The following is a 21,124-nucleotide window of genomic DNA, read 5'->3' as shown; positions in this document are numbered from 1 at the left end:
ACGTAAATTCATTTTTACACATTTTACATGAGTCACTGATAACAAGCCTTTTTAATCACAATATACGCGTCTCGTCTCTGCGTTCTGCTGTCACTTTGACCAACAGGCTCCTGTGGTGGAGCAGGTGAGAGTCGAGCAGGTAACATCATCCATCTCACTCGTTGCTCCTTGAACAGCACATTCAGCTGACGTCGCCTGCAGCCCAGCAGTCAACATGGTCTCACACAAGCAGATTCATACACTCAGGGACCACTTTTGACTCTAAATGCTGCTCGACCACCTGTCCAAAGTCCACATAGTTTACAGCCACAAGGACGAAATATTCTAACATGTATTATTTCAAATATATAGCATTAGTTACAGAATTATACAACTAATTATTTCAGCTTGGTGTATTACACTTTAAGAAGGCAGCAGTTCTTTTACTCATGATCTCATATTAATTTATGTGTTGCATCAGAGTCAAACCATAAATGGAGACCAAGTTGCATCAGATTCATGTCAGCATAAACGCTCAGTTTTTCAAGAAGTTTTTGCAGGACTTTTCCTTTACACTGCGTTTCATTTGAGCAACACGTTCCTAATAAACTGACTGTTTATGTTGATGGTGCAGTAAATCAATATTTGGCAGAATTTCTGTGGATATTTGAACTCAAGAGTTATCACTATGCACAATGTGTTACATTTTAGTGAAGTTTACTTACTGCTCGTTAAATAAAGATTTATTGTGTTTTTAAAGCAGCTACAATCCTTTATGTTTTCAACCACACAAAATCAGCTGTTTTTCTGTGGTTATTTGTGTTTATGAAAGAGAAGGTGCAGAGATAAAATTGTATTGGAAGCCGATCAGAGGGGGATCACCCACCTCTCTCAAGGTCGCATTCTGGAGAAGACGCTCCACTGCACTCGCTGCGAGGCCCGAGCACCGGCGAGATGAGGCCGAAGTCAGAAAGCGACACGGTGCTGGGAAGGTCCAGGCTGCAGGGCCTGGACAGAGGAGACGGGGAGGAGGACGAGGAGGAGGGAGTGGGTGACGGAGAGGCGGAGGAGAACGTGCAGGAGGAAGATGAGGAGGCGGAGCTGGCGAAGGCACAGGGTGACAGGACCTCTTGAGGGCTTCTGGGAGACGAACCCAGGCTACAGGTGGAGCGAGTCTCAGAGTCTTCCTCCGACATGACGCTGCCGCCGCCGCCACCGTCGCCTCCGCCACAAGCTTCGTCGTCAAAACACACCGACGCCACTGCAGGAGGAAGGAGGAAACGGAGAGGGAAAAGAAGGAAAAAGGAGAAGATTAACAAAGAGGAAAAAGGTGGAGATGAGCAACAAAAGAAAGGAGCAAGAAAGAAAGTGGAAACGGAGAAAAGTTAGGAGAGGAACAGAGACAAAGGACAAGCAAGTGACAAAGAGTAACGAGAGAAGACGGGACAAAGGCAAGGTGAAGGAAGAGATAAGGAGGGAAAGGAAGATGTAAGAGACAGTGAGGCAGGAGACAAGGAAAGAAGGAGAAGATGAAGTGATGAGAGAAGAAAGGTGATGAAGGGAGGAGAAAAGAAGACATGGAGGGAAAGACGTGAGAAATAAGACGGAGAAGAAAATGAGGGGCGGACAACAGGGAGAAAGGGAGGGGAAAACAGGAAGTGAAGAATGGATGAGGGAACAGAGGACAAGAGGGAAGGGAGAGAGAGGAAAAGGAACATGGAGAAAGAGGGAAAGATGTGTAGAAGAAAGAAAGTGTGAGCAAACAGTGATATAAAAAGAACTGAGAGGACTCTGAACTGTCACATCTCTCCCAGCGGAGGTGTTTCATTTTCCCCGACATAAATCAAAGCACACGAAGGCACCATCAGTGTCTCGTTAAATCCAGCCTCAGATTTTTCTTTCCACAGGTTAACTTGGTATCACAGCCGCTGCTTTGGGATTGGACGCCTCCACTTTTCTGCGGTTACCATGGTAACGCCAGCCTATTTATTCCAAAGTCACGGCCAACGTGATGCAGAGGGCGCGTTTCATTTTATTCCCTTCAACCGTTTCTCTTTCTTTCTGCAGTTGTGGTGCGTTCGTCTCCCTGAGATCCTTCAGTCTTTCAGACCTGAGAAAAGGATTCTATTTTTATCTACGTTTAACAGTGTCGCGAGGCTGCTGGAAAACACTTTGAGGGCAAGGGCTTGGTCCATGTTCAGGTGTTTCTTAGAGCGTGTGTCTGAGTTCAGACTCTCCTTGCGGCATACTGAAGTTAACTGCTTGAAATCCAATTCTACGCGGTTGAACTAATTTAAAGTTTACTCTCTCTGCCATCCTTCTCTTCTTTCTCTTCTTCTCTGAAGTCCCTTCAGCCTTCAGACTTTCTAAGGATCACAAATGAGGAACTCAGGTTACATCCACTCCACAAGCACGCCGACCAGGTGCACTGCAGGTCCGCATTTTCATTGGCTCCAGTTTTTCAAAGGTCAAACCACTGCAAAAGGATGCTTTTCTAACATGTGAATCTAAAACACCTCTTCATCCCAGTTGTTGGGATCACAAACGTTTCTAGGTGGAATAGCGGCTATAAAGAAAGTTCTTTCAAAACTCGATTTCTGCTTGAGGAAGCCGTTTGCCGTATCAGTTTTTCCTCTCGTATGCAGGCTAACTTTACCTGTTCTGTCTGTGCTCTCCTGAAAGTTAATTTACTAAACCCATTTAACGCTACAAGAAGCTAAACGGTGACATTTTGAGAGTCTGCAGGTGAGCAGCCGCTACAGGGGAGGTCGACAGCAGAGCAGCGACATGAGAAGGCTTAACATTTACCGACTGGCCTTTTGTCTCACCAGGTCGTCGTCTTGGTCTCGTTTCCCTGAGCAGAGCTGATGTGACAAAGCTCCTCGTCAGACTGCCACAGCAAAACGAGAGTCTGAGGAGGCAGAAGGAAGAATAACTCTTTCACCCGTGTCGCACTGTACTCACTGGATATTCCGTCCGACTCCATCTTAAAGCTGGAGACGTCATCTCCGGAAACGCTGTCGCCCTCGGCGCCCACGCCGCGAACCCGGGGGCCTATGGCGGAGCTTCGACGCCGCTCGTGGATCTCGTCTGAGATCATCTCCAGGTTCCTGAGGGCCGTCTTGTACTCGCCTTTGGCCTGAGACAGTTTGGCCTGCCGCTCGTCCACGTTCTTCTTCAGGTTCTGGAGGGGAGGCGTTCAGAGAGAAAGAGGAGGGAGATGATGAAGGTCATGGACGACAATCATAAACATGCAGTCGCTGCTGAGACTGGCTCACATACAGACGGGTGCTTCGTAACGTGATTTTCATTCTTTCTGTTTTGCGATTTGGAAGTATTTTAAGTCAGAGCAAAACATCTCCTTCAATCGCAGCCTCGAAGCAGCGAGTTAGCATAAGCAGCCATGAGCAGAAGCCACAGGAAGAGTGTAACGTTCAGGGTTAGGGTAGAGCAGCCGTCACGTACCTCCAGCTGCAGGTAGTACTTCGCCTTCATCTCAAAGTAGGGCCTGCAGAGGAGGAGAGAGAAAACAGAGGAAAAGATTAGATCTGAGCGGAAAATACAGAGTAACCCAGAAAAAGGGAAAAAAAACCCCACAACATCATCGTCACCATGGTAACCTGGAGGAAGACAGGGAGATGAAGGGGTGGTGATGTTGGAGGAGTGAACGATGCAGAGCAGATTAACACCCTGCTGAGGAGACACGCAGCAAGACTGCAGCTGCTAATTCAGACCAGACTGGACCCACAAAGCAAGGACAGAACCAAGTACTGCAACAGTACCTGAGGTTTAGTGTGCACATAAGTACTACAGTACTTGAGTAAATGTACTTAGTTACTTTATGCTACTGATTTTGATGCTAACACTTGTGTACTAAAGTAAGATTTTACTAGCAGTAGTATTTTCCCACTCTGATATTACTGCTTTTACTTAATTAAAAGATTTGAATTGAAGAATTGAAGAATTGAAAGTCCACTACTGGATATTTGTAAGCAACAATCTTATGTCATAGCAGCTTGAAGGGAAGTTAAAGATTGATAGATTAGAGGAGTTTCTGAGTGTTTCTGTTTCTGATTTAAGTTACATGTAAAAGGGAAAGTACATGTAATTGTGTTTAGTGACGTACCCAGGAAACGTTTGCGTACGTCTTAACTAACCCTGTTGTGGAACGACAAACACTTTCACTTCCCTTTGAAATACTCAGTAACTGTTTAATTGATCTGTACATGAACGTGTACCAGTACTACTTCCTCTGGAGAGCAGCAGGACCAGCAGCAGGCTGGCACGGCCTTCCACCGGCTCTGAGCGATAACTTATGGACGTGAGGACCGAGGGAGGGTCTTATGTAACGTCTCAGCACTTCTAGCTTAACTGAAGCTCCGGTTCAGAACAAGAGCGCGTAAAGTCATGTGTCTTTTTATCAGTGGGTCACACCCACTGACCCAACATACTCCTGCTCGACAGGAAGGTAGACTTAAAAGGTCTTCATATGCCGTAAATGAAAAACGAGAGAGAAAGCAGTGAGATGCGACGTCTTCTTCAGACCACAGCACTCTTAACTCCGGCAGCTCATTTGCATTTTGTCGTCCACTTTCAACACTACAAGTCTCACACGAGCTCACACACAGGACCACCAAACTGCGGGGAAATTTCTGTTGTGATATATATGATTATTAAATACTGCAGAGGGGAATTCATGTCCTGGGGTTTTTAATTCATCACATTTCCATTTCGAAAGATGTCACCTGGGACATAACCAATTCCGAGCGCCTGGCACAGCAGCCACCTCGGTTCCTTAAACTTGTGGTGCTGCAGAAGGGTATCATCTCGTGACAGCAGCAGATCAAGCCACACTTCCCCTTTAACACCTGAATGCTTCTAATAAACAAAGCAGCTTGATGTGGTTTCGACTGACGCCAAGTTTCACTCTGCTGCTTTCAGCTGAACAGAGAAGAGCAGCCTGCTTTTAAATACCTACAGACCACATCTGGATTGAACAGATGTTTTAACCTGCTTGGAAAAACAGAAACCACATCATCTGGCAACACTTTCACTTCATTAGACGAACGCAGATCGATTGTTCTTGTTCTGGAGGGTCTCAACAATCAGCGAGTCTCTTTGTCTGCAGCTCAACATTCGGCCGACACCACCCACCAGCAGTCGGTGGTGCACCGACCGTCTGGTTTGGAGGCTCTGCAGCTCGGCCCCTCGCTGTGACCACATGTCAGTCCAGTGAAAACCAGGCAGGAAAACTGCAGCGAGCTGAAAACACTGCAGTTTAAACTCCATCCAGTAACGTTCTGAGTATGATTTGATGAGGCAGTCACACTAATCAGAAAGGTACTGAAGTATTACATACTTCAGATTATTAGATTTTTAACTAGTTAAGAAACACTTTCAGTCACAATTATTAATTTAACTTTTAAAAAAGCTTGAACGGTATGAGAGAATGATGGTCACGAATGAGAACAGCAACAAGAAGCTGAACTTTCTGTGGTTGTCAGCGGTGGGCGGAGCCTCTTACTTTGACTTGTTGATGGTGCGTTTGAGTTTCTTCTCCAGCTGCTTCATGCGGCTGATTGCTGCTGTGTATTTGGCCGCAGTCTCCTTGTGCACCAGTTCGCTTCTCGTCTTCGTGTGCTCTGCCTCCATCACCTGTAACAGCCAATCAGAACTCACCATCAGCCACAGCAGCCACACACTGAAGTTAAAAGTCTTCAACATTTAGTCCTTTAAATGTTGATTCAATGATGATGATGATGATGATAAGTCAAAATAAAATGCCACACAATAAAATTTATGAAGATGTAAAGAAAAAGGGGAAAACAAATAAACAGTATAAATACCCCAAGCCCACCCCACCCTCACCCCCCCGCCCCTCCTCCTCACCCGCTGGGTGGCGTGGTTGAGCATCTCCTGCCAGGCCGAGTCAAACTGGCGGTTGTCCTCCTCCAGGAGCCTCTGCTCAGCCAGAGAGATGGTCTCCTTGGCAGCCCGCAGGACCTCAGTGGCTCTCTGGAAGTCCTGTGTGGCCTTCTGGGCCTCCAGCTGGGCCTGGACGACACAGAACGAAACCATCCATCATCATCAGTCAATGCCTGCCGTCATCCTGGACCCGACTGCTTTAAAGCATCACGTTGCTTTAAAAGTGGCACTTAGAGTCGCTCTGGGCCATTTATGTACGGGAGGAGGTGTGACAGTCTTTAATCATTGCTTCATATTCATAATCTTATGAGGTCTGGCATTGGTGTGCACCCCTGGTCTAACAGGTCAAAACTGGACGTGCCCACTGCCTCTCTGCATGTCACATCCGGTTCTTGAGGAGCGTACAGTCAGATACAATAAAGCTCATCATTTAGCTATGAAACGGTCACAACTCAGCTGCAAATTTACTCCAAGCCTCTTCACAGAATCAGACTCAACTTGAGCGAACCCACCGTGGGTCTGCACTCAGACAACACAAAGTGGTTTTGCAGAATATATAACTTGTTTTTAAATGGTTCCTGTTCTGTTATTTTTCTGAGCTGAGAAAGTTTTGTCTTTCAACGAAACTTTTTTAGGGGTTAAAAAAATGGAGAATCAATTTTATAGATGCTGAAGGAGCTGAATTGAACCTTGAATGATAATAAAGAAGCTTCAATAATTTTTGTCATTTTGTGCAACATCAAATCACTCTGTTTTTATTCACTTTCAGAGCTGCAACTGACACCTGTTTTCATTACCAGTTAATCCGTGGAATATTTTTTCAATCTTTTAGTTGATAAAATGTCTGGGAAAAAAAAAGAGAACAACAACATTCCCAGAGTTGATCTTTCAAAAGTCCAGGCCAAAATCCCAAGATTTTCAATCTAAAATGATATAAAACAGACAAAAGCAGAAAATCCTGAAGCATCGAGAAAAACAAACAAACGTGACGCGCACACACACACACACACACACAGATCAAATATTCAAGTGCAAAACAATCAAAGGCACTGAACAGCAGAGCTCTTTGTTGCCATGGCCGCGCTGCGTTGCGTAACACCTGACTGACATCATCAGTCTGATGTCACCACGTGTGAATGAATGTTGTGTGTGAACATGTGTGTGTCAGGATAACTGGACAGCAGAGCTTTGACACGCTCTGTGTGTGTGTGTAAAGTGACACAGGACCAATACAATAATAATAATAATAATAATAATTATGTTAAAGTTTCATACTCGGTTTTGCTGAACAGATTATTGGATTCTGGATGTGAATGAGTGTCCACTTGGGAAACATAATTGAGACGCCTTATTGAAAGGTGAAGTGTTTGATTCCCCAACTGAAAACATTTCTGCTTATTAAAAAGCCTCGTTATTCAGTAAAATTCTTTACCAGTAACAGCAGCATTAGTGTTCAAGTGTTTATCCTGTCATGTGAGAGTGAATTGTGCTAAAATAATCCATATAGTCGTTTTTTCATGTCCACACTGTAAATGAGACTGACGGAGGAGGCGACGACAGAGAAAAGGTTTTCTGTGTGGGTGCGTTATGGTGAGGAGCTCTGCTCTGCAAACCACTGCAGGCCAGTAGGAACTTCAGAGAGACTGAAGTCCTGCAGCCTGCAGCCCAGCATCTCATTTAGTGTCCAGCTTACATAAGAGACGTCACTAAGCTCCTGCTGACACCAGTGAAATCGCCTCACTTATTTCACCTTTCAGCTTGCTGAGACATTGTTGACAACATAACAGCCTTCTGTCATCAACCTGAACGTTCACCTCATTATAGATACTCACTTCATGATGACAAAAAACAGAAGAACTGACGCCAGCCCGGCACGTTTTCTGCTGCTGCTGCTCGTTGTGTGACATTAGTACTCACTTGGACAACTTTGAGTAAACTGATGAGACCTGATTAGTTTCAGTTTCCGTGAGACTGACGGCAGGACGTGTAGTCCAGCTGCAAAGAATCTGATCAACTGTAACGTCACACCTTCACAGGCTCTGAACAGTGACAAAACCACAGGGTGTTTGACAAAGAAGGTGTGTGTGTGCGCGTGTGTGTGCAAATATGATGTACAGAATGAATGTGATGAGTCATCACTGATGTGCTGCAGTAAATTCCAGCTTCCTCCTCCCTCAGGAAGTTTCTCAGTGTTTCGGAAGTTCAGAAGCAAACTCTCGACTCGGACCAAAAGGCTCAGCGTGAAGTGAGGGAGGAACCGTCAACCGTGGCAGGCTGCAAACAAACTGTACTCGCAGGCTCGGTGAGAAAGACGTGAATACGAAGCAGCTGAAGACGGTTTACTGAATGTTAAATGAGTAGCTAGTTAGTGTCTGTCCACTGCGTCTGTCCTCCAGTCTGCAGACACTCTGACACCACCACGTGCTCGCTGTAATTTCATTATCGACGCTCGCTCATCAACATGCCAGCACAGCAAGACGCAAACAACCGCCGCCTTGTTGCCGTCATGTGTTCGGCTTTGTGTTCCACGCTGCCTGCATGCTACAGAGTCCCGCTAACTTCAGCATGCAAATGAAGGCGCTGCTACAGCCGACGCTGCCGTCTACTGCTCCTCGTCACTGCCAGCCTCGGCATGTCTACAGAGGACACGAAGATACCTGTTTTAATCAACTAATTTACTGGTGAAAATAAAAACACATTTGAAGGGGAGCGTGTCTGCTTCTCTGTCACACTGCAGAAGTGAAGCACAACAACAGACAAACAACTAAACTTCAGTTTAGTTTTTTTCCACTTGGCCTAGTTTGTCGTCGCAGTGCGAACAGGAGAGCTCATCCCTCAGCAGACAGAAGGAGGGAGAGAGAGATGAGTGGACAGAAGTCAAAGAGACCAAAAGAAGATGGAAAAATCTTTATGGAAGTGGCTTCAGCTGTGCAGCACACGTGATCATCAAAACCTACAAAGATGAGTCAGACAGTCAAAATTTGCTTCAACAAACACGCGGAGATATGAAACATCTGAGTGAATACAGAGGGAACGGAGGGATTTCTGCTCACTCAACTGAAGTAACTCATACTGCTAAAGCGTCAGATCAGCTTCACATAAACATTAGAACACAGTGTTAGACCCAGTGAGTTCTGTAGATTTGGAAGCACATGAGAAAGGCCAGAATGAAGAGGACGAAGGATTACAAGCAGCAGTAACCGTTTCATCTCGACACCAAACGAAATCAAAGAACTCATGATGACAAAGCCTCACGTCTCCAGGGTCTATGCAGAAAAAGCTGCACTTGAACACACCTCAAAGACTGCAGCCAGAGATGAAGTAGCACATACGTCCTTTGTGTGCGCCTGCATCTGCATCTGCATCTGCATCTGCCTGAGAGAAAATGACACTCCGTACCAGCAGGTGGCGGTAGTGTGTACTCATCATTCTCTAAATCACCACTTCAGTTTCTGACTCACTGATTTTCTGTCCAGTCGTTCTCCAGTTTCTCTTTCTGCTGTCCTTTCATGTCTCACTCTGTCTCTTCAACTTTGTCTCTCGCACTCCATTTCTCTTTACCTCTACTTCTATCCATCTTCCCCTCCCTTTTCCATCTCCTTCTTTCCTTTCTTTCCCTTCCCATCTGTCACTTTTTATATCCCACTTCATCTCTTGCTTGCCACATTTCTGCCTCCCTTACTCTTACATCTCTTTCCCTGTCCACCTCTGTCCATCTCCGTTCTCAGCATCATCTTCACTCATCTCTGCCGCTCCCCCTTTGTTCCTCTCATTTACTCTGCAACTTCATTTTTTAATCACTCTGCACACGGCCCATGAAATTTTCAGAGAGAAAGACGATCCTCCAGAGGGAAGCTGATGTGTAAGTAATGCAGAGGTTGAGAAAGCGAGCTGCGATTCCTCCTTCGTGCCTGGAAGAAAAGGCAGTTTGGTTCTGCAGACGCCTCAATTATTCAAGAGACCACTAAACAGAGAAAACATGCTTTGTTATCTTGTTAACAGAGGAGAAGGATGGAAAAAGAGGACTGAAGGCAGAGAGAAGGAAAGGAAAGATGGAATAAACATACAGTTACACCAAGACATTTTGGACAATGCTATGCTTCCAACTTTGTGGCAACAGTTTGTTGAAGGCCCTTTTCTATTCCAGCATGACTGTGCCCCAGTGCACAAAGCAAAGCTCCATAAAGACATGGTTGGATGAGTTTGGTGTGGAAGAACTTGACTGGCCCACACAGAGCCCTGACCTCAACCCCATCCAACACCTTTGGGATGAACTGGAACGGAGATTGTGAGCCAGGCCTTTTGGTCCAACATCAGTGTGTGACCTCACAAATGCTCTACTGCATGAATGGGCACAAATTCCCACAGAAACACTCCAACATGTTGTGGAAAGCCTTCACAGAAGAGTGGAAGCTGTTAGAGCTGCAAAGCTGTCTGAGTGTTTACAATGAGACGTTATTAAAGTCCCAAAAACTGAATATATATTTTGGGTCCCATAATGGTCCTTAAAACATTTATTTGTCAGACCCCAGCAGAGAGAGGAAAACAGACAAAGAGAGATGGGAAGACAGACGACAGAGGACACTGAGAAGTCTCCTCATCACTCAGAGCTGTCAAAGATAGACACTCGGGTGAAATGAGCCTTTAGATCATAAAAGACTTCCCACTGACCTTCACATCATCCTGTTCACCCAGTGAGGAAGGAACGGCCATCTTTATGTCCAGCAGTACCTGAGAGCTCAGAGGTTATCGAGGCGAAATGACTGAGGAGACCGAATGTGCTGATGAACACTGTCACTTAACTTCCTCCAAAGAGGAAGCGTGATCTTGGACAACAGCATCACAGCGGCTGAAAGCCATGCGAGCACAGCCTCTTTCCTATCCCAGCATGCCCTGCTAACCACAGCCTTCACAGCCGATTCATTCCAAAAATGAGGTGAACAAATGGCGACTGGCCCAGATAGGTGAAGGAGCTTCGGGGCTGAACGAACCGCAGATGGATTCAACAGCAGGAAGGACGCCTCGGCCTCTGATGGCCGCTTCACGGTCTTCAACCCACATACGTCCAGGCTCAGAAGCAGGACTGCTTCTGCTGCAGTTTGAGTTCAAAGGGAAAGTTTGAGCAAGTGCTTTAGACAGTTTTAGACAGCAGGTACAAGAGTTTTACTAAAATCTAACCAAGTTAAAAACAGTCCCCGTAGGCTGCGTATGAAAACGTTTGCAGTAATGTCAGTGCAGCAAATAATATCTTATACATACTGTGATCAAGCAGCAAAATTAAACCTGAAGTTATAAACCTGACAGAACAGACGAAACAGAAATTAACTTTTAACATTCGAAATAAATATTTTTGCCAAGATTCACATTAAACGTGAAAGACAAAAGAGCCACTCAAGCACACATGATGACACACTGCTGAACTTTCTCACTGAGTCACAGTCAAAAGGAATAACAGAAACCAACCACAAAACTATCAGAGCTGCTCCAATGACATGACGGCCAGAGATATTATGCAACAACTGACTGGCTAATGGCTTCACACACACACACACACACACACACACACACAGAGTGCCCCAGGTGGTCAAACCAGAATCAGATGGCTTTGACCTTGCCGCAGCTTCCTCCGCCCCTCTCCCACAAGCCTCCACCTTTCACTCCATCCATCAGCACCAATCCCTGTGGCTAATGTCTGATGTGATGTGCACTGCCTGCCAAAAACATTTCACTCCAGCGGGGGAGGGAGGGAGGGAGGGAGATAAACAGACAGAAAAACAAAAGGACAGAAAATATCTGGAGAGAGAAAGAAGAGAAGACTGAAAGCATGACTGACAGGGAGAGAAAATTCAAATGTTGTGCAATTAACAGTTTCTTAACACGGTAAAATAAATTCCCCACACCTACGTATCTAAATCCTTCATCAACATATACTAAAAAGTGTCATTTGTATATCATTTGAATATTTGTTTTCATTCTGAACTAAATCTACATTTTAAAAGTGCTAAACACACAGTATGTACCCTGTGCTGCTGTGGCTCTGAATGCTGCATAGGAAACAATGAGGGGTTCGCTCCAGTCTTGAGCTCAGTCTGCCTTCCCGTCTTTCCGACTGCAGCGACACAGCAAGACGCTAAAGAAATGACTCAACAAACTTTTTTGCCTCGTCACCCTGACCCACTTCCTCCAGCAACGCTGGCTAAGTGCATCTCTTTTTCCTTTTCTCTTTTTAGACCATCTGACAAACTTAAAGAGCATCAATCTCTTTAAGTTAACAGTCAGAGACTCTGTTCCCTTGTTCCCTCAGAGCTCGTCCCACAGGCAGGTCATGAAATATCTGAAATATCCCACAATGCAATGCAGCATATTGCACATATTAAGTTTGTCTTCCATGTTAAGTTTGTGTCTCTGACTGCACTGCAGCTGATCACCTCATCACCTCCTTCTCTTTCTCCACTTCCTCTCATATTTCACTTCTGCATTTCCGGGATCATCAATGGTGAAAAGTAGACCGAAGCCACATTTTTATTTGCCCACAGCTGCTGAGGCGCACTGCACTTGTTTTATTTATAAACTGAACTTCCAGGGATTTGTCAAGGCCCAAAACGGACGTCAGTGGGAAACCCTTATTGTGCTCCTGCGTAATCACCAACTCATGAATCATTAGCCGTCAGCAGGATGTCTGATATGCAAATGTGGACCATCCAACGCTCTCAGAGCTACAGGCCTGTGTTTTATTTGGAGTCAAGGTCAAACCAAATCGTTTGTCTCACCCGGCCAAGCCACCGCTCCCTGGGCACCGCCTGCTGCTTATCTGCAACCACAAATAATGTGTTTCTTATCGCACTGAGTGGGAGAGCAGAGAAAGAGGAGGATTATCTGAACGGAAAAACGACACAATGAGTGAAGGTAAATACTGTGCGCATATTGTGACGTTGGAGACCAACAAAACGGGACCGAAGTGGTGAGGAAAGGACCCAAAGGGAGAAAAGTGAAAAGGAAATCGGAGGTAAAGAAGGCATCAAATGTACTAAGAGAGAAAGAAACGGAGAAGAAAACAAATAACAAAACAAGATAAATCAAAACCCCAATTACATAATCAAACCTGTGAGCTAACAAACCCAAGCCAAACACTGAACTTCACAATGTTGTGAACTGGGCCCAACAGTGTACAAACACCAGGACAAAGACACGCAGCTTGTCTTTAAGGTGAGATATTTTTAGCTGGCAAATCATTAAAGCAAATGATATCGAGGAGATTTATGTGAGGAGCCATTTACAAGACTGTGGAACGATGATAACAGCTTTATTAGAGACATCAGACTCCCTCAGAGAGAAGAAGAGAACGTTCACAGCCTCCAACATGCAACTCTTCTCACTCCACTTCAGCATCTGATCACTGAGTGGGGTGAAACCCTTCAGGGGCCAGCGGTTTGTTTAGAGTTATATTAGATCTGAGCAACGAGGTAAACAACACAAGATGGACAGATACTTAAATCCTGCGAGGAATGTGGGGCCAGTTTGCTCATGCTGAGCAAAACGCAGAGCCTGCAATCCATCTGCTGCTCCTCCCTGGTGAGAAACTTTATTTTCATTTCCACAGCTTGAGCAAAGTGCAGGGTCAGCTGTATGACTCCATCACCGTCAGCCATCTTAAACCACCACCCTGCCTGCTCCCCTAAACTGGAAAAGATACTGCAAGAACGAGTTCTGAAATTATTAGCCAACCAGTCAGCCGTTTATTAAGCAAAAATGCCAAAACAAACGTTGGTTCCACCTTCTGAAAAGGTTTCACATCTTTGGGATTTGGACTGTTTAATTTAGCATGCATTTTGAAATTCTGAATTCTGAAAAACAATCATAAGATTAGTCAGTTAATAAACAACGGCTGTATCCCTATGCTGACCTTAAAGTCCAAAAAATCTCATCCAGAATGTTCCTTCCTGGACTCGCTCAATGAAAGACTTGGACCTAAATGCTTGTGTGGCAGTGAAGCAGTGAATTACTGCAGCGATGTGATGAAAGCTCCACTGCAGAGTGAATGAGGGAGACAAAAGTGAGAGCTGAACAAGGCCGGCTTAACAAAACTCCAGTTCATCCCGCTCTGTTCATATGATGCATGACAAACACTTAATCTGCCCTTGGAGGCATTTGGAGAGCAAGCGCAGATAAAATCAGCAGATGGAAAATGTTTATGTAGGCCGCAGGACTCTGCTTTGGCCACGTTAGAAAAGCTGGCTGCTGTGGTTATCCACACAGCACGTCTGATAAGTTGTTTGTATCCACTCAGCCAGCAGACGTCAGGCTGACAACAGAGCAAGGCTCCGCTTTACAGATTCCTCATCTGTGACCCACAGAAAAGCACGAAGAGGAAAACAGTCGGGTTCACATCGCTGTAATCTGAGGACGAGACGTGTTGTTCCACTGTTGTTGTTTTTTTCCAGACTGATGTCAAACTAAATTACTCTGCCCAGACAAGCAGAAAAACTGGTGCAGTATGACTGACAGCCGAGTCCAAACTGTGTTTCTCTTAGCAGAAGAAAGATGGCAGATAAAAATGTTTCTCCTCCCTGGAGGAAAGCACAAATGCTGCTTCAACCTTCATCGTCTGCATCTCTAATTCTGCTCCCGCTCACAACTCCCCCATTTTCTATATTATTTTTTTTTATTTTTAACACCTCTGAACTCTTCCTGCTCTTCTTTAAAATGTGTGACATTTCCTGAGACACAAGAAAAGCATCCATAATCAATCTGAGCACTTTAACCAACTCTTCACAAAATCTTCAATCGAGGACTGGCAGCACATTTTTTGAAGTGAAGCTGTTCCAGATACAAGCTTAAAAAGTGAAAGTAAATGTCGGCAGGAGACAGAAATAAACCGGGCCAGCAGGTGAGCTGACAGGTAAAGGGAACTAAAAATGATCACATGCTGTACGTCCTCATCTCAGTTCCCCTGAGGAACTCGCTGCCATCAAGATGGTGTGATAGCTCTTTCTTATTATAGTTTATAAACGAACACTTCAGCCGTAGGTTTCTCTCATTAGACTCTTCACTGAGCAGCATTTCTTAGTGAAAGGATTGACAAATGAAAGGGGGATGAATTCTTGGATTATCTTTACCTCAACCAAATGAATGAGTGCTAACAAGGGAACACCAGGCGCTAAAGGCAAAGCCACAGATGTGTCGGGATAAGATCACATACTGAAGTTCAGGTTTTGTGACAAATCTCAGACATCTCGGTCGAGGCCAAAGACCGAGCCAAAGCGAAACGCATGTCGAGTCTGAATGCGTGACTGTTAATGAACAATGTGATCTTTAATCAGAATGGCAGCAGCAGTGGCTTCAAAGAACCTGGGTTTAAAAAAGGACATAGAGCTGAGAAAGGGGAAGTCCAAATGCAGTGTCACTTCACAGAAACTCTTTCACCACCGCCTGTATTTCAGCACGCCCCTCATATCAACAGCAATCATTTGTCTCCTTGTGAAAACCTGAATATCACCGACTGCCTTCCTAAAGCACATCAGAATATCAGAAGGTGGGGAGGCAAGAAAAACGAAACCTTCAAGAGTCTCAGTCGATGCCTCCACTTCCTGAACGAGTTCTTACAGCTGTGTGGGGCTTATCGAGACGTGCAGGTGGCCACTTCGCCCTCCACACACACACACACACACACACACACAAGGCTGAAAAGGGAACTGAGATGGTGGTGCAGTTCTCCCCTCCTCACAAGCGTTAAGCTGAGTCCAGTTTCTGTGTTTTACTGATCAACAAGACTGAAAGATATTAAAGCTCATGTAAACTCTTCTTCCTCTGCAGCTTCTAAAAGCCATTAAAATGTTATCAAACAGGAATTATTATTAATTATTTAATAAGACGTCATTTTTAGTGAGTAGTGAGGGTTGAACCGTGTGAAACGGCAGCAGAGTCTCTGTTGCGGTTCAGTTCTGAATGTCCCCTCCACCCCTTCGTCACAGCCCTGTGGACTGACCTGTCTGGCCAGCCTGCGGGCCTCCCAGTAAGGCTTGGACTCCTCCACAGCCTTGCCGATCTTCTTCATCACTTCATCCAGCTTCACTGTGGCCTCAACCAGAACCGAGCGAAACTTCTGCCTGGCGTCCTGACAGAGAGAGCGACAAAGAGAAGCTTCGGTCATTCCAGACAACACAAACACTGAAGCATTTGAGGACACAATGGAGCTTTTATAATCTCTGATCGTGCAGATTAACCATCTTGAAAAGTACAAAATGCACCAGTGAGGATTTGGTGGCATTTTTTCTGCCTAAACTCAAACAGTGAACACTTTCATTGTTCTTCACTCTGCACCAAACACAACCAATAAAAGCTTCCCTTAACTGGGTGACTTTAAACATCTGCCAAAACATCAATCAGAGGAAAAGAAAAATCACATTTAGTGTTTTAATGATTTAAAAAGAAAGCAGTTATGTAAATGGTTTCATATTAGAAAACAAGCAGCTGTGGAAGACTAAGAGCAGACGGCACCTGATTTTACAATTTCTTGTTTTATTTCACTGTCAGCTTCTAAATGAACATAAGCTACGTCTCCTGACGCGGCGCTGCAGCTCTTTAATCCTGGCCTTCATCTTACTAGTTGTTTGTAAAGTTGATTTGCTGCCTCTGCGATTAGTCAGGACGGATAAGAACTCCAGTGTCTCCACAGTTTAAAATCACAAAAAAGTAGAGCTAAATAATGGACATTTAAATTGTTATACTGAACCTAATCTGGTGTCCACGTCGTGTTCCAGATAAAGCCGACACAGTTTTCCCGCTAAACAGGCCCAAACTAATCTGTGAAATGTGAAATCCATGACAAATTGCTGTTCCATGTAACTTTGTTAGCAGTACAAAGCAAACTGTTTGTTCCTTGTTTGTTTATTGGTGCTCATGAAGGGGAATATTTCAGGCTGATAAGCGTTCATCTCTGAAGTTTCATCACGGTTGTCTAATCGGCACGAAGGCCACAGAACTTTCTAAGAACGAGGACAGTAAGACCACATCGGAGACTTTGTGGATCCCTGTGGGGAGATTCCTTAATCCCCATCCTCTTTTCTGGGGTCAGTTACACAAATGGGGTAAAGATGTTGGATGGCACTGGGCTCCAGTCAAGGATTTCCTTCATTACAAGCTAAACTAATTTGTTCTCCAAACCATCTCTTTATTTGAAAGGGTGATAAAGACAAAGATCAGGGCGAAGGAATACTTCTGTGACAACCTTCCATGACACGTTGAAACAAATTCATCCCTAAAAAATAAAATCTTAAACTCTCTGGCTTGAAAAAGATTATCTAAGAATCAAGACAAAAGCACAAAACTCAACTCAGGCTCGGTTCGGTTCGGATCAAAACAAACGTTGTCACTTGAAACAAGGCAGACGTGTTGGCGACATTACGTGTGCAACAACCAGGAGATTTAAAAGGCAGCCAGCAGCAGTTAGCCGCTAACTCAAAGTATAAAAGCAACTGAAAACGTGTGTTAACGTTGGGGGAAATCAGTTGGTCCAGGAGCTCCTTGTCCTCCACACAGAGGACACATTGTTCCACCGTTCAGGGAGAGCTGCTCCAGACGCCAACGCTGATGTTGTTCCTCTCGACCAAACGGTGCTGTGACTAATTAATTCTACTTAATGAATTGAGATCTACTGCTACGGTTGTCAGAATATCAGCCCTGATCGTTATCACGATGTTTTTGCTGTCTTACATCTTCTTTCTAAATGCCACATAGTTACCTAACCTAACTAAACTTCTCCAGGCGTGTGGAGGAGTTAGAACAAAGAAACTAGACTTCGCTGCTGCAGTATTTCACATCCACCCAGAGCCAAGATATTCATTTACTGATCCACTTTGATTAGAAATTCTGTGGACGTCAGACGAGTCTGAGGGACAGCTGTTCACCTCCTGTTCAAAATAACCTTTTGGTGAACTTTAAAAGTCAGAACAGAGGAACCCTCATAGGCCAGCGATGGAGGATTTCATGATAACAGACTGTGAACAGAAACTGCACTGAGTCTGGAGAAGATCGAAGGTGATTTCTTGGGGGTAAAAATGATGTACGAGATCACAAATTTCAGTAAACAAGATTTAGTGTAACTTCTGACTGATGCTCTTGTGTTTGTGTAACATTTGAACTGAAATGTCACTGGACTTCTATCTAAACTTCTAACTAATTAGTTCCCAGAATTAAGACTGTGGACTGTGAAGGTCTCATTAGTTAATTGGTTTATTGATTTACATTGAGTAACACCACAAACATAAAGTACTTTTGCAGGATGAGATCAAATCCATTTGGCCAAAGCAAAGTCATTCTAGTCTGGACCTCTAAACACCAAAACCTCAGATCACAGGGACCTCAGCATCAAAACACCATCAGCTGGTGGAGGCTTAGCGCGAGCGTATGGACTGATGTCCGACTGTCAGGCTTTGATAATCCACTTTGGACCAAAGGCTGGATTCAATTTGCTCAAAAACAATGTTTGACAGTCAGTCTGTTGAACTTCACAAACTAAAAAAAAGGAAACTCATGACACTTGATGTCAAGGTCCCAAAACCAAAAGCTCAACCTTATTTACCCTTATGGAGGCGTCGCTGCCAAAAGCCACTTACTCACTCAATAAGCTTATTAGTGTTTCATCGAGGTAACAGGCTCACAGACATGAGCTTAACATCAGCACTTTAACATTAATGTCATTGTTTTGCTTTCAAAGGCAACACAGGACCATCCACATGGCGGCACTCCAAAGAGCACATGAAACGTGACAAAGCTCATGAAGCTACACGGCTAACAGTCAGGAGGCAGAAAGAAAGACGAACCCACATCAGCAGCATGAGGAGGAAAGTGGAGAGATTTTAAAGTGACTCAGCTAATTTCAAACAGTTAATTTAGTATCAGTTAAGTCATTTAAAATGTTTATCAATTAAGAAAGCATGAAAACTAGTAAGTGAGCAAAAGAGATGAAATAATTAACCAGTATGAATGCAGACCTGACCAAACTGAACCCTGACAGTTTGACTGTACAAAATGAAACGTGTGCATTTCAGACTCTTATGTTACATAGTTTCTTTTCACAAGTACTAAACACTTTAATGTGAGTGCCTGAATATGGAAATGTCTTGGAATGCTCATCAGCTGATGAACTCCTGCTCACTTCAACCTCTCACCCTTCAGTTCAATCTTGGAACATGACAGGAAGTTGGACTTTCACCTCCATAAAGATGCATGTTGCTGACCTACATAAATGTAAGCCATTAGACTTTACTGGGTTTTCACAGGATTCAACGACCAGTTATGCAAGAAAACAGCCCTGATGGCCCAAATAACCGTCCTTTTCTGTATGTAGAAGCCATTTAGCGAGACCTTTGATCACTGCAAACAGCAGTCAGTAAAATCTCTTTAAATCCCAAATTAGTTTATGGCAACACAGCAAGTCAGTTTCTGTCACAAAACAATACACAGACAAATTCCTCATATGTTTAAAGCTGCTGACGCCGAACAAAAACATGAACTTTATGGAGCAAAGGTTCAGCTGTAAGCAGCTGGACACAGCGATGCCTTCAAAACAACACGCAAACCGACAGGTGGAGTTCGCAGCCTGTCAGTCAACGCTCAGGGTGAACAGAAGACGTGAAGTCTGCTCTGCTCAGGTGGTTACATGTGTGATCACATGCTCCATCAGTCAAACAGGTAAAATCTGACACACTGCAGGTGCACACAGCACACACATTCAACACACATGGCTCTGTGTGTGTGTGTGTGTGTGAACAGACTGACCTCCAGCTCCGTCTCACACCTGTTGATGTCATCGGTGGACTGGTTGAGTTTCTCCAGCTCCCCCTGGAAGACAGAAAACCACAGAGACATGAAGGAAGTGAAAGGAATGTGATGTAATCTGTGGACATGTGGGAGGACAAACATCTGGAAGGAATCAAGAGGAACACAGTGAAAATATGCAGATTAAAGTGAAGCTTACAACAGGCCATGGGAATATACTTTAACACCCGCCCCTGAAGCAGACCCTCTCACAGCAGCTCTCTTTCCAAACGTGAAACCTGCACACCTGACATCATGTTTGTGACAGGTAACACGCAGTCGGGGCCTGACTTTTCATCAGACTATGGCAAAGCGTGAAGGACATATGTCATCATTTTCTCACGCCTTTCTCTGATTTTCTGTTACTTTTGGCTCAATCGACATTTACAGATACAACCATTAATCGAATGACCGAGAAAATAAACGGAAAATGAATCCATAATGACACATAATCTTTTCGGTTTAAAATACAGCAGACACATCAGTTGTATTTTTATTATTATTATTGTTCTTAGTCTGTATTGAGTTTCCTGCCTGGTCCATCGCATCATTTATTCAGTCTTCATGCTGTACATGCTTGAGTCTTTCATTTTTATCACGTTCATTTTGTTTTAGCCTACTTCTTTATTCTTAGGCAAAAGACCGTAACTTTACATTGAACAGCTCTACGTTTCAAAATAATCTTTAACAATGAGTTAGGTTTTTTTAAAAAATACATTTTATTACTTACAGCGCTGACTGTTTCGTCTGTTAACGACCAAACTGCATTTGCTTTTCACACATTTGCATGAGTATCAGATTATCCACCTTTTTCACCGACGGCAACTGTCACAAGCGCAGGAATCATTTTAATCATTATATAATCTGAACAGGTTGGCCTCAAGTGTCGTTTGTCCTCGTTTAAAACAAGAAACATTAGTATGCTGGTGAAAACGCAGGGGCCGCGCCATGCTAGGACTTTGTTCTCCGTTAGCTAACAGCGGCGTCCAGGCGGCTGCAGTGGACTCGTATCGGGCTCGAAGGATGTAAAGACCGGTTACCTGGATTCTGGGGTCCACTTCCTCGTCCTCATATTCAGTGTCGTCGTCCGACCTGTGCTCCTTCTCCAAATGTTCCATGCTGGAAGTGAGGGACAGATGTCAGAGCCGAACAAAGACAGACGTTACCACCGGACCCAGAGACACCGCAGACTCATCTGTCTCCGCCGGCCACCACACACACGCCCTGGATTCACAAGCCGTACTGATGTCTGTCTCCAGGCTGAACGACGTTGTTTTAAAAGCGGGGTTTTTCGAAGAGGAACATCCTGGCTGGCTGGTGTCCACCGGAGCCGAGCGGCGGCGCCTCTCCGAGCTGAGCTCTCCGTCCTCACTGAGCCCGATGCTGAGATGTCCGGAGCTCT

The 21,124-nt window shown here is 44.6% G+C and overlaps 1 protein-coding gene across 4 annotated transcripts in view; it reads right to left on the bottom strand.

Moving 5' to 3' along the window:
* LOC124064265 (SH3 domain-binding protein 5-like) overlaps positions 1 to 21,124 on the bottom strand; it is a 28,760-nt gene extending 7,636 nt beyond the window's left edge. For all 4 annotated transcript variants that reach the window (XM_046398558.1, XM_046398560.1, XM_046398562.1 and 1 more), the window contains exons 1-8: positions 20,763 to 21,124; positions 19,684 to 19,746; positions 15,890 to 16,018; positions 5,869 to 6,033; positions 5,504 to 5,634; positions 3,445 to 3,487; positions 2,944 to 3,163; positions 866 to 1,240 (exon numbers count right to left, since the gene is read on the bottom strand). In XM_046398558.1, coding sequence (XP_046254514.1) covers positions 866 to 1,240; positions 2,944 to 3,163; positions 3,445 to 3,487; positions 5,504 to 5,634; positions 5,869 to 6,033; positions 15,890 to 16,018; positions 19,684 to 19,746; positions 20,763 to 20,840 — 1,204 coding nt within the window. In that variant the 5' untranslated portion in view covers positions 20,841 to 21,124. The remainder of the gene's footprint in view (positions 1 to 865; positions 1,241 to 2,943; positions 3,164 to 3,444; positions 3,488 to 5,503; positions 5,635 to 5,868; positions 6,034 to 15,889; positions 16,019 to 19,683; positions 19,747 to 20,762) is intronic.

Source organism: Scatophagus argus, chromosome 9, assembly GCF_020382885.2.
Source record: "Scatophagus argus isolate fScaArg1 chromosome 9, fScaArg1.pri, whole genome shotgun sequence".
Taxonomy (NCBI): Eukaryota; Metazoa; Chordata; class Actinopteri; family Scatophagidae; genus Scatophagus; species Scatophagus argus.
The sequence above is the reverse complement of the archived record's forward strand: the minus strand, read 5'-3'. Positions and strand labels throughout refer to the sequence as shown.